At 45.0% G+C, this 24,021-nt stretch overlaps 1 protein-coding gene across 3 annotated transcripts in view; it reads left to right on the top strand.

Moving 5' to 3' along the window:
• The window catches only part of LOC138735676 (FYN-binding protein 1-like), a 181,813-nt gene that overhangs the window by 71,076 nt on the left and 86,716 nt on the right, over nt 1-24,021 (top strand). For all 3 annotated transcript variants that reach the window (XM_069883876.1, XM_069883866.1, XM_069883884.1), the window contains exons 3-6: nt 3,996-4,092; nt 16,545-16,636; nt 20,354-20,391; nt 21,388-21,434. In XM_069883876.1, the coding sequence (XP_069739977.1) occupies nt 3,996-4,092; nt 16,545-16,636; nt 20,354-20,391; nt 21,388-21,434 (274 nt within the window). The remainder of the gene's footprint in view (nt 1-3,995; nt 4,093-16,544; nt 16,637-20,353; nt 20,392-21,387; nt 21,435-24,021) is intronic.

Here is a 24,021-nt window from a genome sequence, read left to right as displayed (position 1 = left end):
AAGCATTGTACAATTCCATTTTAGTACTCTTCCACCATTTTTCCCTTTTACTCTTGAATAATTATCCAATAAAAGCTCCAATACCACATTTAAATATCCCCACTCATTACGTTAAAATTCAGATATCCAAATAATAAAAACACATCTACAACGAAATCTATATCTTCAACAAATGGAGCATAAACCACAAACAAAATTCAAGCCTCATTAAGAATTGTACAGTTCAATTTATAACTTTCACCATTATTGCCTTCGTTCTATAACTAAAATAGCAAAATAATATACACCAGAATTACCACTCCTTTCACCTTAAAGTTAAAGAAAAAATATAAAAAAAACTTATCCATCCCATTCACATTTAAATTTCAGATATTCCTTATCTACTGAATAAACTTTACCAAAAAAAACACATCAATTTTTAGTTTTTTAAACAATCAAATACTTTCTTATGCTTTTTTTTATATTAAACAAAAAAAACCCTTCACTCTTTAATCTAATAATACAAAAAAAAGGAAAAAAAACCGGGTAGGAGGTTAAAAATACCCCCTCCTGTCTAAACCGCGCAATGCGGTAACTCCCCAAAAAAAATGGGTGTGAGATAACTCACACGTAGCAGATGACTTTCAGGAAATAGTGCCTATCCAGTTCTCTCCCTCAACCCTCACTTCATCTTAAACTTACATCATCATTATTTAATATCCCTTTCTAAAAAAAAGCATTAGAAAAAAAAAGGACAACTCTTCTTTTAATCAGCTCCAACTGCCGAATCACCATTACGACCATTCCTCTTGTCTCCTTGGAGATCGCGGCGGACTATGTCTCTGTTGAAACTGAGTGATTGGCAGCTCTTGAGCAAATGCTATAGCTTCCTTTGGAGAATCAAAGAACTTTGGTTGGTAACCATCTTGAAAAACCTTCAAAACAGCTGGATATCTAAAGGTTGCCTTATAACCTTGCTTCCACAACAACTCTTTAGCAGGATTGAATTCCCGTCGTTGGAACATAATCTCTTGACTCAAATCCGCATAGAAGAAAACTCGATTATTTTGAATCATCAAGGGTGATTTTCTCTGTTGTGCATTTCTAATAGCCACTCGTAAAATTATTTCTCTGTCGTAATAATTCAAGCAACGAACCAAAACAGGTCTTGGACTTTGACCTGAAATAGGTCTTCTACGCAAGGCTCTGTGAGCACGTTCCAGTATTATACCTTCCGGGAGCTGCTGCACAGGTTGATAGGATAGTTAAGAAGGCCTATGAGATGCTGGGCTTCATTAGGGGATTTGAGTTCAGGGGTTGAGAGGTCAAGTTGCAACTCTACAAATCTCTGGTGAAACCACACTTCGAGTATTGTGTTCAGTTCTGGTCACCTCATTACCAGGATGTTGCCTGGATTGAGAAACAAGTCTTATCTCATAAGACTTGTTAGCAGAGCTGGGACCTTACTCTTTGGAGCGTAGCAAGAGTAAAGTCTTGGGGAGACTTGATAGAGGTCTACAAGATTATGAAAGGCATAGATAGAATGGACAGACAGGGCAGGATCAGCAAACACCAGAGGACATGTGTACAAAGTGAAGGGAGGGAAGTTTAGGGAAGATGTCAGGGGTAAGTTGTGGATGCTGGAATGCCTTGCCAGGAATGATGGTGGAGGCTGAAACATTGGGACCATTTAAGAGACTCTTAAACAGACACGCGGATGAAAGAAAAGTAGAGTTACAGGGTGGGGAGGGTCTCATACGTTTTTTTAAGAAGGAATATATGGGTCAGTGCAACATCAAGGGCCGAAGGGTCAGTCCTGTGCTGTATTTTTCTATGTTCTATTTGACATCTGCCTGATATTTGACACACCTGCCTTTTGCTCTTAATGGATGTCGTCTGACCTGCTGAATTCGTCCAGCACTTTTTGCATTGCTTGGCATGTACATGAATAGGCACTGACAGACTGGGGTGATCAAGGTGAAAGCAGCAAGAGTCTAAGCCAAAGGGACCCGCAGCACCATGCAGTGCAAGAGGCTTCAGAGCTTCGTAGCAGGTTATTTAGGGGCTGCCTATTCCCGTACCCACCTCCCCATGTACAGAGTCCCCTAAATCTGGAGGTGTGTCGAGCGCAAAGCCTGGGTGGAAGGGGAGGTTTGCAGCATTGCACAGTTTGCCTTGGTTAACGAGAGAACGAGCTCTGCAGCTTATTATAAAGGCAGAACCGTACTGGTTCAGTGACACGTAATCCACACGAGCATTGTGGTGGGTCCTGTTTCTATACACTGTGGTCAAGGCTGACTTGCTGATTTCATGTACAGAGTTTGTGAAGGGCACAAACTAATTATCGATGGTTGTCATCCAACATTCCTCCTAATTTTGGTTTATTTTAATTCTCTATCGAGATTCCGCTTTGCATAAATTCTTGTTCTGCAAGAATTCTACAAGCTGGGAGGAACTTGAGGGCTCAGGGGGTGCCGACTCTGTAAGACCACAAGAGATAGGAGCAGAAATAGGCCATTCAGCCCATCGAGTCTGCCTTGCCATTCAATCGTGATCTGATCCAATTCACCACTCAGCGCCACTGCCTGCTCTTCTCCCCATATCCTTCAATGCCCTGGCTAATCAAGAACCTATCAATCTCTGCCTTAAATATACCCAATGACCCAGCCTCAACACAGGGTCGGTGCCAAAGCATATGTTAGAGGGGGGCATTAGCGATTTTGAGGGGGCCTCGTTCAGCGGGGAGGGGGGTTGGAGCAGTGGGAGGGGGGTTCTGGCAGGAACCTACCTGTCATTAACGCCATCCACCCCTCTGACATGAGATAAGGAACGAGGACACTCTTTTTATTGCCTCAAGCGTCACTAGACACTACTGACACTTGACACATACTAGTGGTGGGCCAGGGTCAGGTAGAGAGTCATTAGCGTGCGTCAACCTAAACACTACTGACGCATGAGGGAGCAAGGTGGAGCTGACGGCCAGGGATGCCTGTGACCGTATGGTGGAGCACAGCACCTCATTTGGGCGGAAATGCCTGTGGATGCCCCCCGCCCCCTTGGCACTGACCCAGCCTCCACAATCTCCTATGGCAATAAATTTCACCTCCCTCTGGCTGAAGAAATTCCTCTGCATCTCTGTTATAAGTGGATGCCCTTCAATCCTGAAGTTGTGCCCTCTTGTCCTAGTGGGTAAAAGCCTTTCTACATCTACTCTGTCCACTCCTTTCTTCAAAATGTTTCAATGAGATTACACATCATTCTCCCAAATTTCTACAAGTACAGGCTGAGGGCTGTCAAAAGCTCCTCATGTGATGACCCTTTCATTCCCGGAATCATCCTTGTGAATCTTCACTGAACCCTCTCCAACGTCAGCACATCCTTTCTTAAACGAAGAGCCCAAAACTGCTCACAGTTCTCCAGATGAGGTCTCCCAGAGAAGGTGGTGGAGGGTCAGGCCTGAACTGGATGCTGTGTGACCTGCCGAGCTCCTCCAGCACTTTGCAAGCTGCTCCAATTCTCCGACAGCCGCAGACTCAAGGCCAAGTACAGGTTTATTATCATCTGACTGCACGGATACAACCCGATGTCTCTTTGCTGGTTGGGTGATTCGAGATCAATAGGGCATTGGTTTAAGGTGTCAGGGAACACACCAAAGAGGGTTGCCCAAATCTGGAATGAGCTACTGGTGAAAACCAGTACAATTATAATGCTCAAAAGGCATTTTGTACTCAGCCTCAAGATTCAGGGGATTGAGATGAGGAGGAACTGCTACACCCAGAAGGAAGTGAATCTGTGGAATTCTCTGCCTATGGAAATAGTCGCGGCTTTAAGACACAGACAGATTCTTGCAGAGTAGGGGAATTGAGCATCATGGGAGCGGGCGGAGAGGTGGAGCACTCATTGCTGCCTGATGTCTGGTTACGTCTCCAGAGTATGGTGGCCTCATTTCCCACAAAGCAATGATTTCTCAAACCCTACTGATGATCTGAGCTGGATCTTGATTTTCTTTTCTACAGGTTTGAACCGTGATGCTGGTAAGTTGCAGTCCGCACTTGCGCCCTTGATACCGAACCTGCCTCCTCGCCCTGTGACCAACAAGCCTCCTGACATCATGTGAGTAAGCTCTCATATGCAATCTCTCATTGGGGAACGAGAGGTGATAGAAGTGGGTCCAGCGATCATAATGCCACGACTTTCAAGCTAATTATGGAGAAGGTTAGGTCTGGGCCTCGGGATGAGATTCTCAATTGGTGAAAGGCTAATTTTGAGGAAATGAAAAAGGATCTGGAATGAATGGATTGGGATGTTGTTTCAGGTGAGGATTGTTTTCAGTAAGTGGAAGGCCTTCAAAGGCGAAATTTTGAGAGAGCAGATTTTGCACGTTCCTGTCAGGATTGAAGGCAAAGTTAACAGACATAGGGAACCTCAGTTTTCGAAGGATTTTGGGAATATGGTCAAGATGTAGCTGATATAGGCAACAAGGAGCAAATGAGAGATTTGAGGAGTATTAAGGAAGAAATCAGGAAGGCTAAAATAAGATGCGAATTTGCTTTGGCAGATAATGTGAAGGAAATTCCTAAGGGTTTCTACAGGTATATTCAGAGCAAAAGGATAGGAAAGGACAAAATTGGTCCCGTTGAAGATCAGAGTGGTCGGCTTTGCCTGGAGCCAAAAGAGATGGGGGAGATCTTAAATGCTTTTTTTTCATCAGGGTCGAGGGAAGTAAGGAAAACAAGCAGTGAGGTCTGGAACCTGTACAGATTAAAGAGGAGGAAGTGCTTGCTGTCTTAAAGCAAATAAGGGTGGATAGATCCCCAGGGCCTGACGGGATATTCCCTCGGACCTTGTGTAGAAATTGCAGGGACGCTAGCAGAAGTATTTAAAATGTCCTTAGCCACGGGGGAGTTACTGGAGGATTGGAGAGTAGATCACTTTGTTCCATTGCTTAAAAAAGGCTCCAAAAGTAACCCTGGAAATTATAGGCTGGTGAGCCTGACGTCAGTAGCAGATAAATTATTGGAAGGTGTTCTTAGAGATCGGACATACAAGTATTTGGAGAGATGGGGATAGTCAACATGGTTTTGTGCGTGATAGGTCATGTTTAACAAATCCTATGGAGTTTTTAGAGGCAGTTACCAGGAAGAAAAGTCTATGGATGTTGTCTACATGAACTTTAGTAAGGCCTTTGACACAGTCCCACATGGGAGGTTAGTCAGGAAGATTCAGACATTTGGTATTCATGCTGAAGTAGTGAACTGGATTCGACAATGGCTGGACAGGAGAAGCCAGAGAGTAGTGGTGGATGATGCTTCTCAGACTGGAAGCCTCTGACTAGAGGATCGGCTCATTGTTGTTTGTCATCTATATCAATGATCTGGATGATAACATGGGAAATTGGATCAGAAAGTTTACAGATGAGACTAAGATTGGAGGTGTTGTGGTCAGTGAAGAAGGTTTTCAAAGTTTGCAGAGGGATCTGGACCAGCTGGAAAAATGGTCTGGAAAATGGCCGATGGAATTGAATGCATTTTGGAAGGACAAACCAAGAAAGGACGTACACGGTAAATGGTCAGGCACTAAGGAGTGCGGTAGAACAGAGGGACCATTGAATACAGATACATAATTCCCTGAAAGTGGCGTCACAGATGGACAGGGTTGTAAAAAGAGCTTTTGGCATATTGGCCTTTATAGATCAAAGTATTGTGTCCAGGAGTTGGGTTGTTATGGTAAAATTGTATAAGATATTGGTGAGGCCAAATATAGAAGATTGTGTGCAGTTTTGATCACCAAACTGCAGGAAAGATATCAGTCAGATTGAAAGAGTGTAGAAGGGATTTACAAGGATATTACCAGTACTTGAGGAACTGAGTTATAGGGTAAGGTTAAACAGGTTAGGACTTTAAGAAGAATTTGTACAGGTACATAGATGGGAGGGGTATGGAGGGCTATGGACAGGGTGCAGGTCAGTGGGACTAGGCAGAACAATTGTTCAGCACAGACTGGAAGGGGCCTGTTTCAGTGCTGTAATGTTCGATAGTTCGATTCCAATTACACCCCCATAATTTAAAAAAAGCTTTGAAGGAAGTTTTCCTCAACTACCATCCTCTGTCTCCTACCCTTCATTCTGTATCCAGTTGGTCATCTCTCACTCTGCATCCCATGTGATCTGAACTTCTGGATGAGCCAGCCACATGGGACCTTGTTAAAGACCTGGCTAAAATCCATGCAGACCACAGCCTCACTACTCCCCTTGGTGCCTCCTTGAATAACTCAATCAACTCATGAGACAAGATTCCTGTGCACAAATCCATGCTGAGCTCCCCCAGTCAGTCCTCACCTTTCCAAATGCACGCACGTCCTTTCTCTCGGGACCCCTTCCGGTTACTTACCCACCACTGATGTTCAGCTCATGGGGTTCAGATCCTCCGCTTGCCCCTTTGTGAAACAAAGGCACATATTCGCCCCTGCCTCCAGCATTCTGGACCTCACCCATAGCTCATGACACCATAGATATTCCTGCCAGTGCCCCACAATGTCTTCCTGAGCTGCCCACAAAGTCTAGGGATAAACTTGGATAGGCCCAAGGACGTATCAATCTTTATGGACAGAGCTCCAGCACCTCACCACGTTAATTCTCTGAGCTCCCTAGTCTTCTCATCTTTTGCCACAATTAATACAGCAGGAAATTATTGTTTATGACCTTGCCCATCTTCTGTAGCTCCATGCAGAATTTTTATTTAATTTTAAATTTTGATATGCAGCTCCGTTACAGACCCTTCCGGCCCACAAGTCCGTGCCGCCCAAATACCCTAATTAACCTTCAACTCCCATGTTTTTGTTGCCTAGTTCCACTGACCTGCACCCCGTCTATAGCCCTCCATACCCCTCCCATCGATGTTCCTGTCCAAATTCCTCTTAAATATTCAAATTAAGCCCGCATTCACCACCTCAGCTGGCAGCTTGTTCCACACCCCCACCGATCTCTGGGTGAAGATGTTCCTACTAAACCTTTCCCCTTTCACTCTTAACCCATGCCTTTTGATTTCTGTCTCACCCACCCTAAGTTAAAAATGCCCATCAACATTTACTCTGTCTATCCCCTCATAATTTTAAATACCTCCATCAAATCTCCCCTCATTCTTCTACGCTCCAGGGAATATAGTCCGAACCTGTTTAACCTTTCCCTGTAACTCAGTTCCTGAAGTCCAGGCAACATCCTAGTAAATCTCTGCCCTCTTTCCATCTTATTGATCTCTTTCCTGCAGTTCGATGACCAAATCTGCACACAATCCTCCAAATTTGGCCTCACCAATGTCTTATACAACTTTACCGTAACAGCCCAACTCCTGGACTCAGTACTTTGATTTATGAAGGCCTATATGTCTGTCCACCTGTGCTGCCACGTTCAGGGAATTATGTATCTATATTCCCAGATCACGTGTTGATCTCGTGCTAATTAATATTTTGCCCTTTCTGTACATGTAAAATTCTTTGGTATTCTCTCTACTTTATACACCAAAGCTAACTTGTGCCCTCTTTTTGCCCTCCTGATTTCCCACTTGAGTGTACTTTAAGGACATTCAGGGCAAAACAGGCCCTTCGGCCCTCAATGTGGTGCCGGCCCATATATTCCTACAAAAAAGCATCTAACCCTCCTTATTCATAACCCTCTATTTTTCTTTTATCCATGTACTTGTTTGTTAAATGCACCTAATGTTTCCGCCTTCACTACCACACCTGGAAAGGCATTTCAGGCCCCCACAACTCTCTGTGCAAAAACTTACCCACTGATGTCTCCCCTAAACTTGCCTCCCTTCACTGTGTACACATGTCCTCTGGTGTCAGCTACTCCGGCCCTGGGAAAAACTCCCCCTAAACCAGTGGTTTTCAAACATTTTCTTTCCACTCACATACCACCTTGCCATAGGCCATAGGTCCTCTGTGATGATTAAGGGATTGTTTAAGGTGATATGTGAGTGGGAAGGGAAGGTTGAGACCCAATTGTCACTGAAATATTTTGCTGGAAAAAAATTGCCATTGGCCCATTTCCTTTGGAGTTCTCAAACTGTGCACATAACGAGCCAACGAGGTACAATTAAAACAGTGGTTTTCAAACTTATCTTTCCACTCACGTCCCACCTTAAGCAATCCCTTACTCATCACAGAGCACCTATGGCAGAGGGAATATTTAAGGTGGTCTGTGAGTGGAAAGAAAAAGTTTGAAAACACTGTCCTAAACTTTTCCCCTTTCACTCTTAACCTATGTTCTCTGGTTTATATCTCACCTGGAAAAAACACCGACCTACATTTCCTCTGTCTGTTCCTCTCGTAATTTTAAATACCTCGATCAAATCTCCCCTCATTCTTCTACACTCCAGGGAATAGAGTCCTAACCTGTTTAACCTTTCCCTGTAACTCAGTTCCTGAAGTCCAGGTAATATCCTAGTAAATCTTCTCTGCCCTCTTTCTATCTTTCCTGTAGTTCGGTGATCAAAACTGCACACAATCCTCTAAATCTGGCCTAGCCAATGTCGCATACAACTTTACCATAACATTCCAACTCCTGCACTCAATGCTTTGATTTATAAAGGCCGTATGTCAAAAGTTCTCTTTGCGACCCTGTCCACTGTGACGCCACTTTCAAGGAATTATGTATCTATATCCCCAGGTCTCTCTGTCCTACCCCACTCCTCAGTGCCCGACCATTCACAGTGAAAAATATTTGCACAGGTCCGTGGATAGGAATGATTCAGAGGAATCTGGTCAAATGCAGGCAAATGGGGCCAACTCAGAAGGGAAACTTGTTCAGCCTGGACAAATTGGTCCGAAGTGGGCCTGTTGTACCACTTGGAATGGACAAGGAATTTCTGGGGGAAACTCAACAGGTCTGACAGCAGTCATGGCTAGAAATGCCCAGTCAACATTTCATGTCCCAACCCTTTATCAAGGTATCTCTATGACTCCATTTGGTGAACTGGCGGGAAGGCGTTAATACGAGACTCTTCCCTGCTCTGACATACCAGGAATCCCCCTACGCTTCGTTACTACCAGTTGAAAGAAGTGCTTTGCTATCACTTGCGAATAGTTTTGAATCTCAGGAACACTTGTACAAGGCCCTTCAGTGGGTCTGTCTGTTGAGTTTGTGTGGTGTACCAGGAAAACCCCAATTGACCTTTCACATCCTGCCTTCCTCTGGCATGACATAACTTTTTCAAACCAGGTTTGACCAGCTGCTCTCTTTGCTCTGTTTACATTTCGGCTGAGTGTCCAGCAAGCCCAAAGCCGCTAATATACGTGGAGTTTCACTGGGAACACCTCTCCCACCCTATTCATTTGAACAGCGGTCGTCCATGTCAGGATGTTTAGTACAGTGGTTCACAACCTTTGTTTTTCCAGACCACTTTAAGAGGTCCCCTACTAACCACAGAGCATCCTTTAGCTGAGCATAATCAACAATTTTGATGGAATTGAAGGGCCACTGGATGCACAGACAGGAAACTGGTTGAACAGGCTTTTCCCTTTGGAGCAAAGAAGAATTAGAAGAGACTTTATAGAGATCAACAAGATAGGGTGGACAGCCAACACTTTTTTCCAGGGCAAGAGAAGCAAACACCAAAGGTGCAAGGTGCGGGGAGAAAAGGTTAGGGGAGACGTCATAGAGAGTTGTGGGTGCTTGGAATGCATTGCTGGGGGTAGTGGTTGATTAAATAGGGCCATTCAAAAGATCCTTAGACAGGCATGTGGGTGAAAGAAAAATAGGTGTAAAGGAGGGGAGGTTTCAGTAGGTTTTTATTGGTCAGCACAACAGCATGGGCTGAAGGATCTGTACTGTGCTGGAATGCTCCATTGTAGGTACAAAGTTAGATATCTAGTGGAGAGAGAAGGTGATAAGATTATAATACAGTCTAGATCAGTGGTTCTCAACCTTTTTTATCCAATCAAATACCACCTTAATTAATTCCTTATTAACCACAGAGATCCTATGGGATTGGATTTTTTTTAGATGTACAGCACAGTAACAGTCCCTTTCAGCCCACGAGTCTGTACTGCCCAATTGACCTGCAACCCCAGTACTTTTTATTTTCGGTTGGTGGGAAGAAACAGGAGCCCTCGGGGAAAACCCACATAGACACGGGGAGAACCTACAAACTCCTTCCAGACAGCATGGGATTCAAATCCTGGTCCTGATCGCTGGTGCTGTAACAGCCTGGCACCAACCATGCCACCTACGCTCTAGGGCTAGGGAGCCATAGGTGCTCTGTGGTTCAGGATGGATTACTTAAGGTGGGATGTGAGTGGTTAAAAAAATGGTTGAGAACCGCTGGTCTAGATGCACGGGGAAAATCCTCTCTTCTTGTATGGACCACAAGGGCTTTGAACAGGCTGAACTCAGAACTCACAACCCATATTCAAAATGGGTATTTTAACAAGCTTCCAAAGCCACTGCAGAAAACCAGCACTCTCTCTCTCTCTCTCTCTCTCTCTCTCTCTCTCTGTCACACTTAAAGAAAATCCTGCTTGACTTTCTCTGCTTGCAAAACCACATGATCCTCCTAAAACAGCACACTCCATCAAAACAGCTTGATGACTCCCAAAATCCATTCATGAGAGATCTGATCCGTTTCCTGAGATGGGCCCTTCCATTTGCACCTCGTGGTAAAAATCTCCAGCACAGGAGTCTATTGTCTTTGCCGACATGTAGGCACCACCTTATGCATAACTCTTGTATTTTAAAATGAGATCTGTTTTGAAGTGTTTGATTCTTTTTGTGACCTCACTAAAACCCCGCTCTATCTTCCAAAAACATATCTATAAAATATAACATAATCTGTCACAAAACTTTCATATAAATCACCTTACAACAATAAATAAAAATAGTGCATGAAAAATCAAAGTGAGGCAGCTTCTTGATTCATTGATCATTCAGGAATCTGATGGCAGCAGGAAGAAGCTGTCCTTGTGCCGCTGAGTGCTCGTCTTCAGGCTCCTTTACCTCGTTCCTGATGGTAGCAGAGTGAGGAGGGCATGGCCCGGGGGGGTGGGGGGTCTTTGAGGATAGAGGCTGCTTTCTTAAGACACCGCCTCTTGTGGATGTCCTCAATGGAGTGAAGTCTGTGATGTTGCAGGATGAGTTAATGACCCTCTGGAGTTTTTTTCTTGTCCTGAGTGTGGCATCCTCCATACCAGACAGTGATACAACCAGCCAGACTGCACTCCAGTGTACACTTGTAGAGGTATAAGGAAAGTCTTCGATGACATACTGAACCGCTTCAGACACCGCACAAAGTGTAGCTGTGATTGCATCAACATGGACGTTCTAGGACAGATCCTCGGAAATGCTGACACCCAGGAATTTGAATAAATGCTGTGAGGTGTTGGACTTTGGGAGGTTAAACCAGAGTAGGATCTACACTGTAAATGTAGAACGAAGCAAGTTGAGGGTACGGGTACGTAGTTCCATGAAAGTGTAGATGCACATAGACAGGGTGGTGAAGAAACATTTGGCACCCTTGCCTTCAGCGATCTTGTGAGTTGCCTGAATAGCGCACACAGTAAGCTTTACATTGGATCTCTATACATGTTGGCATTCACCTCCTAGAGGAATAGGATATAAGAGCAGGGAGGTGATGTTGAGACTTGATAAGGCAACTGAATGTATTTAAAGCAGAGATTGATATATATCTGAATAGTTAAAGATTATGGGGAGAAGGCAGGGGAGTGGGGCTGAGTGGAAGAATGGATCAGTTCTTGAGCAGACTAGATGGGCTGAATGGCCTACTTCTGCTCCTATGCCTTGTGGTTTTATGGAAACCAAGGGAGAGTCTCAGTTTAATGCCTTCCTATTGAGTCCACCAAACTAAGCCATAGAATTGCCGCAATAAATGATTTGGAACTGAAGCATTAACTGGCTGGTTTTACTAATGGACCTGCTGTGATCCTCCAGCAAATCCTTGTCTACTCTCGAGCTACAGCACAGAAACAGGCCCTTTGGCCCAACCTGTCCCTACTGAATAACTGTCCTTCCTTAGCTGGTCCCATTTTCCCATATCCCCTCTGAATCTTTCTTATCCACAGACACGTGCAAATGTCTTTCAAACATGGCAGTTGTCCACCTCTACCACTTCCATTGGCAGCTCGTCCCACGCATCCTCTGAGTGGGGAAAGTGTCTCCTCAGGTTCTTTACCTTCTCAAGTTCAAGTGTGACCCGACGAAACAGTGCTCTCCAGCCCTCGGTGCAAAACACATACAGGCAAAACAAACATGGACTAATGATACACATGTACAATACCTATACACAAATATTAAAAATAAATATTACTGTTAAATAAATAGTAGAGTCTCGGAGGGTTTGTACGGGCAGTTCATTCAGTCATTTAGCATTCTCGCTGCCCATGGGAAGAAGCCTGGTGGCGCTGGCTCTGATCCTCCCGACGGGAGCAGCTGGAAAATGCTGTGTGCGGGGTGGAAGGGATCCTCAACGATTTTGCAAGCCTTCTCATTTTTGTTATTCTCTTTAGTTTTAGACAGCCCTATCCTGGGAAAAAGACGACGGCTATTTATCTATGTCGTCATGTCTTTATCAACCTCTGTAAGGTCTCCTCAGCTTCTTGAAAAACTCAGGTCCGAAACATCATTAACATATCTTTACCTCTCATGGATGATGTGAGACCTGCTGAGGTCTCACTTTACCTACAAACCAATATTTTGATTTATGAAGGCCAATGTGCCAAAAGCTCTAATTACAACCCTACCTACCTTTGTGTCTCTGCATTGTTACAAGCCCAGAGGACCCCAAAACCCAGCAGCAATAGATATTCACCAAGACAAATGGTTACTCAAACAAATGTTACTTTTAATTATCTTTAAACATGAAAACAGAACATGAAAACAGAATCACACTTTAACTTATTACTATTAACTTAACCCCCTTCTAATTCTAAGTGCACGTGTATATAATGTGTGTTTAAGTTCAAAAAAGTTCTTTGATTCACAGTCCAATCTCACTTCTCACTCCTCCAAGTTCACCGGTATCAGGCAATTCTTATACTGTGCACAGAATTTAAGATTTATGAATCTTCACCAGGCTTTGGTGCTGAAAGGTAAATGGTTACTGCTGAGGAAAGTCGGTTTTCAGAGAGAGATTTGTTGCTCGTTGGACACCCACAACTGATCCCTTTCAACCAGCCACTTCAGTGTCTTGCGAAGAAACTTGCCCCATCAGGGTTTTCCGGATGATAACCTCTTTCTTTCAGGACACCACAGAGTTCCTCTTTGTTTCCCTTATTTCAAGTGAAATATTATACAGCCAGTCCTCTCCTCTTGTATGGACCACAAGAGCTTTGAACAGGTTGAACTCAGAACTCACAAGCCGTCTTCAAAATGGGGTTTTCCACAAGCTTTCCAGCTTGTCCTGTTCCAGTCCCAGCTGCTGCTACTGAACTGTAGATCTGAATTTTCTCTCTCTTCTCTCTCTCTCTCTCTCTCTCTCTCTCTCTCTCTCTCTCTCTCTCTCTCTCTCTCTCTCACTCACTCAGAGAAAATCACATGACAGATTGTGGCTCTGGACCTAATTTTCCAAGTCTGTTCATCTGTTGCTTTCCAAAACAATAATCCATTATGCCACAGAATGTCCAATTTACACCTACATGTGAAGTCCTTATAGGCATCCTTCAAAGTTTGTGCAAAGGCACCCAGAGCCTGAACTGTCTCGGCAGCAGTTGGAAATGTGACCCCAATGGTGGGCCGCTATATCTTGTGCTTCCGCGTGAAGTTTCTAAATAAGTGTTGCGTGAGCCAGCATTCTAATTATAATTGCAGGCACTGAACTGGGGGGAGGGGGGTTGAAGGAAAGGAGAAGCTGACATATTTGTACAGTAAATTCCATTGTTATTCAGTCACAATATAATTAGGAGTTTTGGGCTGTTCATTTAAGAAAGTTTGATGATGGATTGGCATCATGTATTTATAATAATTTACTGGATTCAAAATCAGTTCCCATGGCTGGGATCAAGAGCAATTGGGAATGAAATTTCAATACAACATTTTCAGATGAAGATTGGTCTCTACTCTCAGTTTGATTAATGATTCCTCATTTTGTGCAAGGCACTGCTTATTCCAATTGGTACACAGAGCTCGTTTGTCCAAACATAAATTATCTTGTTAATGATGCAGATATTGATCCATTTTGTGAGAAACACAAACTATTTGATGATTCCTTGATCAGTATGTTTGGGACTGGCCAAATTTAAAGATTCTGGAGAGACATTTTTCAAATTTTATCAACGATTCTTAAGATTAATTTAGAACCTTTTCCGTTAATTGCTCTGTTCGGTTTTTCTCAAGACCCAGATAAACCTATATCTGCATCTCAGGAAATCATTTCATATTTTACTACGTTGATAGCCAGACAATCAATATTCCTATATAACTATATAACAATCACAGCATGGAAACAGGCCATTTTGGCCCTTCTAGTCCATACCAAACCAAGTCCTCTCCTCTAGTCCCACCTACCCGCACCCTGCCCTTAACCCTCCATTCCCCTCCTATCCATATACATTCAATTTTTCCTTAAATGATAAAATGGACCCTGCCACCACTACTTCTCCCGGAAGCTCATTCCACACAGCCACCACTCTCTGAGTGAAGAAGTTCCCCCTTATGTTACTTCTAAACTTTTCCCCCCCTTAACTCTCAACTCATGACCTCTTGTTTCAATCTCTCCTACCCTCAATGGAAAAAAGCCTATCCACATCAATTCTATCAATCCCTCACATAATCTTAAAAACCTCTATCAAATCCCCCCTCAACCTCTACGCTCCAAGGAATAGAGACCTAATGTGCTCAATCTTTCTTTGTAATCTAGATTCTGAAACCCAAGTAACATTTTTGTAAATCTCTGCACTCTCTCCACCTTGTTGATATCTTGAAATGGAAAGATAATTCATCCCCTATTCATACACAGTGGTTACCTGATGTAATGTCCTATTTAAGTTGGGAGAAAATTAGATCTAATATTAAAGATAGAAAGTTACAATTTATAAAGTTGTGGGGCCTATTCTTAGAATTTTATTCTAATTGGAAGAATTAAGAATTATCGTGTGCTCCGGAGATTCACTCTCTGATGTCTGGGGGGTCAACATTTCCGTAATTATTTATTATTTAAGGGAACCTTGATTAGAGGGAGGGGGTCGAGTAGTTTTTATGTTTTTTCTTTTTAATTTTTTTCTCTTTTTTTTATCTGGCTTAACCAAGCAAACGAGTTTTACAGACCAATTCTAATGATTGTTTCCTATATTTATTAAGGAATTCTCGACTTAGTTTTCATTTGTGTGTGAGTGTGCTTGCGTGTATACAAATGATTTGTTTGGTACTTTCTTTTCTAAAACTCTGTACGTAAGTTTATATATTAAACAATTAAAATATTTTTAAAAGAAAAGAAAGGGTGTTGGAGAGGATTCCAAGGAGGTTCACTGGGATGATTCTGGAAATGAATTAGTTATCATATGAGGAATGTTTGATGGCTCTTGGCCTGTACTTGTTGGAAGTTAAGAGATTGAGGGGAGGGATCCCATTGAAATATTTCAAATGTTGAAAGGCATTGCCAGTGTCGATGTAGAAAGGTTGGTTCCCACGGTGGGAGAGTCCCGGACCAGAGGGCACAACTTCAGGACTGAAGGGCGTCTTCTTAGAACAGAGATGCGGAAGAATTTCTTCAACCAGAGGGTGGTGAATCTGTGAAATTGGTTGCCACAGGTGGTTGTAGAGGCTGGATCATTGGGTTTATTTAAGGAAGAGATGGATAGGTTCTTGATTAGCCAGGGCCTCAAAGGTCATGGGGAGAAGGCCAGGCAGTGGGATAATGGATCAGCTCATGATGGAATGGCTGAGTGGACTTGATGTGTCAAATGGCCTTCTTCCTATATCTTATGGCCTTATGGATTGCTTTCAAGTGAATATCTCCTCGATACTATTTCCTCGTGCCTTCATTTAGATCCAGGGTCATCAACTGCCCAATAATGTTGTCCATGATCTCAGAATGCCGATTGTTGAGCTGGAACTGCCAACCTTCAAAGTTCAGATTTCTTGTCAGAGTACATGGATGACATCACATACAACCTTGAGATTCATTTTCCTGTGGGGCCAGGCAGAATTTCTACTGATCGGTAGTGCAAAAAAAACTGTACATGAGAAAAAGAGAGACGTAAAGAAAGAAAGAAAATTAAACAAACTGACTGTGCAATACAGAAAAAAAATTCAGTAAAAAATAATGTGGAGAGTATATCCTTTAATGAGTTTGTCGATGAGGAGTCTTATGGTGGAAGGGGAGCAGCTGTTCCTGAACCTGCTGGTGTGAGACTCATGGCCTCTTTCCTTCCGATATGGTCAGAGGGATTGCAGTTTTAAGAATTTAATTGTTCAATGCTCTGAAATCCTCAATGCTTCAGATATGCAAAGCTTGCTCAAAGTTGAACTTGGGCACAGGTGGGGGTGGGGGATGGAAAGAGAGGGGAGGGGGTGGGTAAAAGGAAGGGCCAACCCTGACATTCCTTCTCGCTGACAGCCCGACCACCGAGGAGGAAGAGGAAGAGAACTATGACGATGTGCAATGTGTCGAGCAAATCCCGCCTCCACTCCCACCGATGAAACCAGAAGGTAAGGGGTCACCGTCGCCAGGGGCTCAGATCTAGATACAAAGCCAAAGCCTCAGGTGTAGGTTGAGTAGAACGGGGTGGGATGGGGCAAGACTGTCCTTTGATCTCTAAAGAATGCACTTCAAATGCAATTTACACTGTCGCAGTCGGGGAGTAATGTTTCAAGGTTGAAGATTCTTTTACCGTCATGTAATAAAACAGACGTAATGTTACGCAAGATTGAATTTAGTCTGCCATAAGGCAGAAAAAGATTTGCAATCAGCAGGAATTGCCTGACGCCCCTTACCGTCAGAGAAAGAGAAGCAAAAGCAAGTCCTTAAATGTCGTGGATTCGCCTCCAGCCCTCCCACAGACCCTGCTGCCGCACAGACTCCTGTGCAGTCCATCAGCCGCCTGAGGCTCCAGATCCGAACCTCCCACATGATCAGGAAGCCCTTCAGCGCCTGAGGCCCCTTGGGAGCCCTTCTTGCCCTCAGCACCTTCTCACATCCCAGTTCCAATACCAAGTAACTCTTCAGCCAGTCTTGAACCAGTTTCCAGCAGTCCGAGTCCTTTGACCGCAGTCACCAGTAGTCCATGGGTTCCTCGCCTTGAGTTGCCAGCAGCCCACCACATGTGTATTCTTCAGCCTCAAACGCATGGTCATCATCCTGTGGGTTGTCTCCTGTGTTCTCCTTCTTTTCTGGTGCCTCAGCTCCCTCAGAGCCAGCAATTCTTTCGAGGCTGCTAACATCTGAGGCACTACCATCTTGTGCAAAGACCCCATGGTCACAGGATTTTAAAATACCACCCTCAGCTCCTTTATCAGGACGTCTAAAGCCTGTACGTCACCATCAGTAGAAACTTATGGGGGAGCACTGTATCTGCACTCCACGGTCTCCCTGGATCCGCTGGTTACAAGAGCTCCAGCAAGTGCCACCATTTTTTTTTTGCAGCTACCTCACAGGCCCAGAGACCCAGTTAAATCCTTCCTTTAGGTGCTGCCTGTGTGGAGTTTGCACGGTCTCCCCATGACTGCGTGGGTTTCTCCCCCTCCCCTCACACCCCACTGCTCCAGTTTCTTCCCACGTTCCACGGTGGGGCAATTGGCTGCTGTAAATTGTTTCCTCCCCCCCAGTGTGTGGGTGAAGGGTGGGGTGGTGGGATAGTTGATGAAGAATAGAGTGGGACCGGAGTAATTGGGTGGAAGGGACAAAAGGTGGGTGGGTCAGCATGGACTGGGTGTGGTCAGGATGTACTCCTGATTCTGTGAGAAACTCTTAGCAGAATGAGGCAGAGTGGAGGGAGAGCAGAGGAGCTTCACCAAAGTGCTGAGCAGGAAGCAAGCTGCAGGGGGAGCTCAATGGATTGGGCTGCGCCACTGAGGGAGGGTGGGGAGTTGAGTCAGAACCCTTCGTAAAAACTGATCCAAAAGAGCTGTGGAGACCACAAGAGTAGGGGTTGGGGGAACAGCGAGAGAGGGACCCACTCATCTGGGTGTCATGGTTAGCACAAGGCCATTACGGCACCAGCGATCGGGTCCGAGGTTTGTAAGTTCTCCCCATATTTGGGTTTTCCCCAGAGGCTCCAGTTTCCTCCCTCTGTTCAAAATGTACGGTTAATTCGGTGTAATTGGGCAATGGGTCGAAAGGGCCTATTACCCTGATGTATGTCTAAATGTAAATTTAATACTTACTCCCTCTGCAGAGGAAGGAAATTTAGACCAAAAGGCATAGGAGTGGAATTGGGCCATTCAGCCCATCATGTCCACACCACCACAGTTAATGTACTATCCTTTTCAATCCCATTCTCTTTCCTTCATCCTCTAACCCTTGATCAAAAACGCTTCTATGTCCACCTTAAATATCCCCAGTGACTTGACCTCCACAGCCGTCCACAGCAATGAAGTTCACAGATTCACCCCCTCTGGGTAAAGAAATTCCTCTTCAAAGGTGGGGGGGGCACGCGTAGTGGTTAGTGCAATGCTGTTACAGCGATCGTCACGGGGTTCGAGCCTGGCGCTGCCTATAAGGAATTTGTACGTTCTCCCTGTGTCTGCATGGGTTTCTCCCGCGGCCTCTGGTTTCTTCCCACCGTTCGAAACGTACTGGGGATTGTAGGTTAATTGAGCGGCACGGGCTCGAGGGCCGAAAGGGCCTGTTACCGTGCTGTATGTCAAAATTTAAGAACTTTATTCAAAACTTCATCCCTGTTTTAAAGGGACCTTTTTGTATTCTGAGACTGCGCCGCCCCCCCCCCACGCCCTCAACCAGAGGAAACGTCCTCTCCACGTCCACTCTATCCAGACCTTTCAGTAGCCGATAGGTTTCGATGAGACAGCATGTCTAGAAGGGACTTGGCAGTGTGGAGACATAGGAGACTTCAGGTGTTGGGATCTGGGGAGACTCAGCAAGCCAAACTGCGTCTGCAGTGAGAGAAGGTGCCTCCCTTTTGCCTCCAGGTGTGGTTTTAAGTTGAGAGGAAGGAAGCTTAAAGGGGATTTATATATTTACATTTTAAATCTCGAAGCGCAGCGGACTTACAGGCTCTTCCAGCCCAAACAGACCCAATTAACCTACAACCCCCGTACATTTTGAAGGGTGGGAGGAAACTGGAGCCCCCAGAGGAAACCCACGCAGGTCACAGGGAGAACATACAAATTTCTTACAGACAGCACCAGATTCCAACCCTGGTCGCTGGCGCTGTAACAGCGTGGCACTATCCGCTACGCTTTTGGGAGATTTTATTTTGTACAGAGAATGGTTGATGTCAGGAACTCACTGACCGAGGAGGGGGTGCAGATGATCACATTTAAGAGACATTCAGGCCAGTGGTTCTCAACCATTCTTTTCCACTCACATACCACCTTAAGTAATCCCCTACTGACCACAGAGCACCTATGGCATCCTATGGTAGAGGTGCTCTGTGGTTAGTAAGGAATTACTTAAGGTGGTATGTGAGTGGGGGAAAAGAAAAGGGTTGAGAACCACAGGTCTAGATTGGCAAAAAAAGGGGTCAGTTTGGATATGATGGGCTAAATGGCTTGTGTCTGCGCTGTACAATATGATGGCTCAGTGACTCAATGAGTGAACTTCCCAGCCTGAGGAAACCTTTTTCCTTATTTACCTGGGGGAGTACAGTTAGTGCAGCGGTTAGCGAGATGCGATTACAGCACCAGTGACCTGCGTTTGAATCCCACGCTGTGTGGAATTTGTCCGTTCTCCCTGTGTCTGTGTGGATTTTCCCGGGGGGGGGGGGTTGTGGGACAGGTCCGGTTTCCTCCCACCCTTCAAAACTATACAGGGGTTTGTAGGTTAATTGGATGTAATTGGGCGGCATGGGTTTCAAGGGCTGGAATTGGTTTCTACTGGGTTTTTAGAACATAGAACATTACAGCACTGTACAGGCCCTTCGACCCTCAAGGTTGTGCCGCCCTATATATTCCTATCAAAAAAAACCAAACTAACCCCTTTCCTGCCCCCTAACCCTCTAATTTTCTTCCATCCATGTGTCTGTCTCTCTTAAATGCCCCGAATGTTCCAGCCTCCACCACCATCCCCGGGCATGGCCCCCACAATTATCTGTGTAAAAAACCTCCCCCCTGACGTCTCCCCTAAACTTCATTCCCTTCACTTTGTACACACGTCCTCTGGTGTTTGCTCGATTCTGATCTCTCCTTCTTCAAGGTGTGGTTAATGAAATTTAAAATTGAAAATAATTTATGATTTTTACATTGCAGATCGAAGGAGGCAGGGAGTTTCAAACGTTGGAGAGGAGGTAAGAATCATGCCTAACCCCTCCAGCACCACTCCTACGTCCCTCTAACTGGCACTGCCAATCCTGAAGGCAATGGAACTCAATGATGTGCCTTGGAAAGAGGCTCAGCAACATTTTGAGGCAATCAGTGAAATGTATCTTACACAGACCAAAATATGCTAGATCTGTCATTCTAAACAGACCCAACCATGGTCTCCATGGGGCATCCCTAATGCAGAGGCTACAGATGACACTTACCAGCTTCTAATAGATTCTCATCTTCAAGGAAATGCAAGGAGAATATTCTTATTCATCCAATAAATCAAACTTTGTAGATGCAGCTTTATGTAGCTTTAATTCATTGATAAAACGGAGAAACATTTTGCATAACTTTGCATTAAGATTTTCATAACACAATGAATAAACAAAGTATTTGGAAAAGATTTAAAGAAATAATGATATTCAACTTCGAAGAGATAGACAAGAGGAAATAAGATGAACTCAAAGAAAATTATCTCGCGCTTATGTCCCCTTCATAAGAGGGGGAGAGAGAGAAGGAGGGGAAGAGAGATAGGGAGAAAGGGAAGGGAGGGAGAGTGATTTAGAGAGGAGAGAGGGAGAGAGGGGAGAGGGAGAGAGGGAGGGGAAGAGAGATAGGGAGAGAGGGAGAGAGGGAGGGGAAGAGAGATAGGGAGAGAGGGAAGGGAGGGAGAGTGATTTAGAGAGGAGAGAGGGGGAGAGGGAGAGAGGGAGGGGAAGAGAGATAGGGAGAGAGGGAAGGGAGGGAGAGTGATTTAGAGAGGGGAGAGGGAGGGGAAGAGAGGAGGAGAGAGATAAAGGGAGGGGAAGAGAGATAGAGAGAGAAGGAAGATTGTCTGGTGGGTGGATTTTAAATAACAGAACGATAATTTAAAATGACAGTGAAATGTGTATAGACATGAATTAGAAGCGGGCTACTTGAGGCAGCTTTAATATTTAAGAAGATCATGACTGACCATGAAACCTGTTTGATTTCAGATAGATGAATCGGGTGATGCAATGTACGAAGATTTGGACAGTTACAGGTACAATTGAATCTTTACAATGGATGCATTGTTCATGGCCTTCTGGAAAGGCTGAGGTGTCTGAGCCAGCTGTTGGTTATGGTGTGCAGGGAGGTGGGGCACGTTCCTTCTCACACAACAGTGAACCAGCTGGGGTTTGAAGGATTTGGCACCAGTGAAAGATGATTCCCTGGTCCTTTGTGTGATCTGACCTTGCGGCTGCTGGTTGGTGTCGGATTCACTGGGTAAATTATATCTCTGTCAGCCACAATAAATGCAGGACAATTGGAATGAAATGGAGAGAGAGATAGAGATAGAGAAAGAGATAAGATCGGAAAGGTATGCAAGGTAAAGGAACATAGATTATGTACCTTCCTCAGGGAAAAGGTGGCAGTGAGCTCCCCAAGCTACATTACAGGAATAGAATATGGAACATTACAGCACAATGCAGGCCCTTCGGCCCACAATGTTATGCTGTTCTATGTCAACCTATTCCACAATAATCTTACCCTTTCCAACCTCATACCAATAAACCTCTACTTTCATTAAGGTCCAAGGGAATACCTTGTCAAACCTTACGGATTTAGCCACGCTTTTTTGCCTCAAGATATCAAGAACCTTCTTCTCTGTAATCTCTCTTGGGTCCGTGACTTCCCTGCTGCTTTGCCTCACTTCTATAGACTTCGACCATCTCCTGAGTAAATACAGATGCAAAAACCCCATTTAAATTCATCCCCCGTCTCTTTTGACTCCAAGAAGATATGACCACTCTGGTCTTCAAGAGGATCAATTTTTCCCCTTGAAATCCCTTTGGACTGAATATATTTTGGGATTTTCCTTCACTTTGTCTGCAGATCCACCTCATGCCCTCTTTTGGCCTCCTGATTTCCTTCTTAGGAGTTTTTTTGCATTTCTTATATTCTTTGTAAATCCCCTCTGCATTGAAGTGACCAACAGAGATGTATAGAGCTGCAACATGACCTCCTGACTCCTGAACTCTGTACCCTGATTAATGAAGCCCAATATCCCATCAGCCTTCTTAACTATCCTATCAACCTGCACGGCGATCTTGAGGGATGTATAGACTGATGGCATTATGATCACTGGACCCAAAGTGTTCCCACACACACTTCTGTCTCTAATCTTCTCTCTCTTTGGCTTGGCTTCGCGGACGAAGATTTATGGAGGGGGTAAAAAGTCCACGTCAGCTGCAGGCTCGTTTGTGGCTGACAAGTCCGATGCGGGACAGGCAGACACGGTTGCAGCAGTTGCAGGGGAAAATTGGTTGGTTGGGGTTGGGTGTTGGGTTTTTCCTCCTTTGCCTTTTGTCAGTGAGGTGGGCTCTGCGGTCTTCTTCAAAGGAGGTTGCTGCCCGCCAAACTGTGAGGCGCCAAGATGCACGGTTTGAGGCGTTATCAGCCCACTGGCGGTGGTCAATGTGGCAGGCACCAAGAGATTTCTTTAGGCAGTCCTTGTACCTTTTCTTTGGTGCACCTCTGTCACGGTGGCCAGTGGAGAGCTCGCCATATAACACGATCTTGGGAAGGCGATGGTCCTCCATTCTGGAGACGTGACCCATCCAGCGCAGCTGGATCTTCAGCAGCGTGGACTCGATGCTGTCGACCTCTGCCATCTCGAGTACTTCGACGTTAGGGATGAAAGCGCTCCAATGGATGTTGAGGATGGAGCGGAGACAACGCTGGTGGAAGCGTTCTAGGAGCCGTAGGTGGTGCCGGTAGAGGACCCATGATTCGGAGCCGAACAGGAGTGTGGGTATGACAACGGCTCTGTATACGCTTATCTTTGTGAGGTTTTTCAGTTGGTTGTTTTTCCAGACTCTTTTGTGTAGTCTTCCAAAGGCGCTATTTGCCTTGGCGAGTCTGTTGTCTATCTCATTGTCGATCCTTGCATCTGATGAAATGGTGCAGCCGAGATAGGTAAACTGGTTGACCGTTTTGAGTTTTGTGTGCCCGATGGAGATGTGGGGGGGCTGGTAGTCATGGTGGGGAGCTGGCTGATGGAGGACCTCAGTTTTCTTCAGGCTGACTTCCAGGCCAAACATTTTGGCAGTTTCCGCAAAACAGGACGTCAAGCGCTGAAGAGCTGGCTCTGAATGGGCAACTAAAGCGGCATCGTCTGCAAAGAGTAGTTGACGGACAAGTTTCTCTTGTGTCTTGGTGTGAGCTTGCAGGCGCCTCAGATTGAAGAGACTGCCATCCGTGCGGTACCGGATGTAAACAGCATCTTCATTGTTGGACTCTACATCACCTTTGTTGACCTCACCAAAGCCTTCGACTCCGTGAGCAGGAAAGGGCTTTGGCAAATACTAGAGCGCATCGGATGTCCCCCAAAGTTCCTCAACATGATTATCCAACTGCACGAAAACCAACAAGGTCGGGTCAGATACAGCAATGAGCTCTCTGAACCCTTCTCCATTAACAATGGCGTGAAGCAAGGCTGTGTTCTCGCACCAACCCTCTTTTCAATCTTCTTCAGCATGATGCTGTCCCTAATAGGAGATCCAGTATTACACACTCTCTTGTGCTCCCTCTATATATTGATTTAGGAAAGGTTCTTGAGCACATCTGACAAACTCCAAGCCATCCAG

This window comes from Narcine bancroftii, chromosome 1 (assembly GCF_036971445.1).
Source record: "Narcine bancroftii isolate sNarBan1 chromosome 1, sNarBan1.hap1, whole genome shotgun sequence".
Lineage (NCBI taxonomy): Eukaryota > Metazoa > Chordata > Chondrichthyes > Torpediniformes > Narcinidae > Narcine > Narcine bancroftii.
This window is presented reverse-complemented; position numbering and strand designations above follow the sequence as displayed.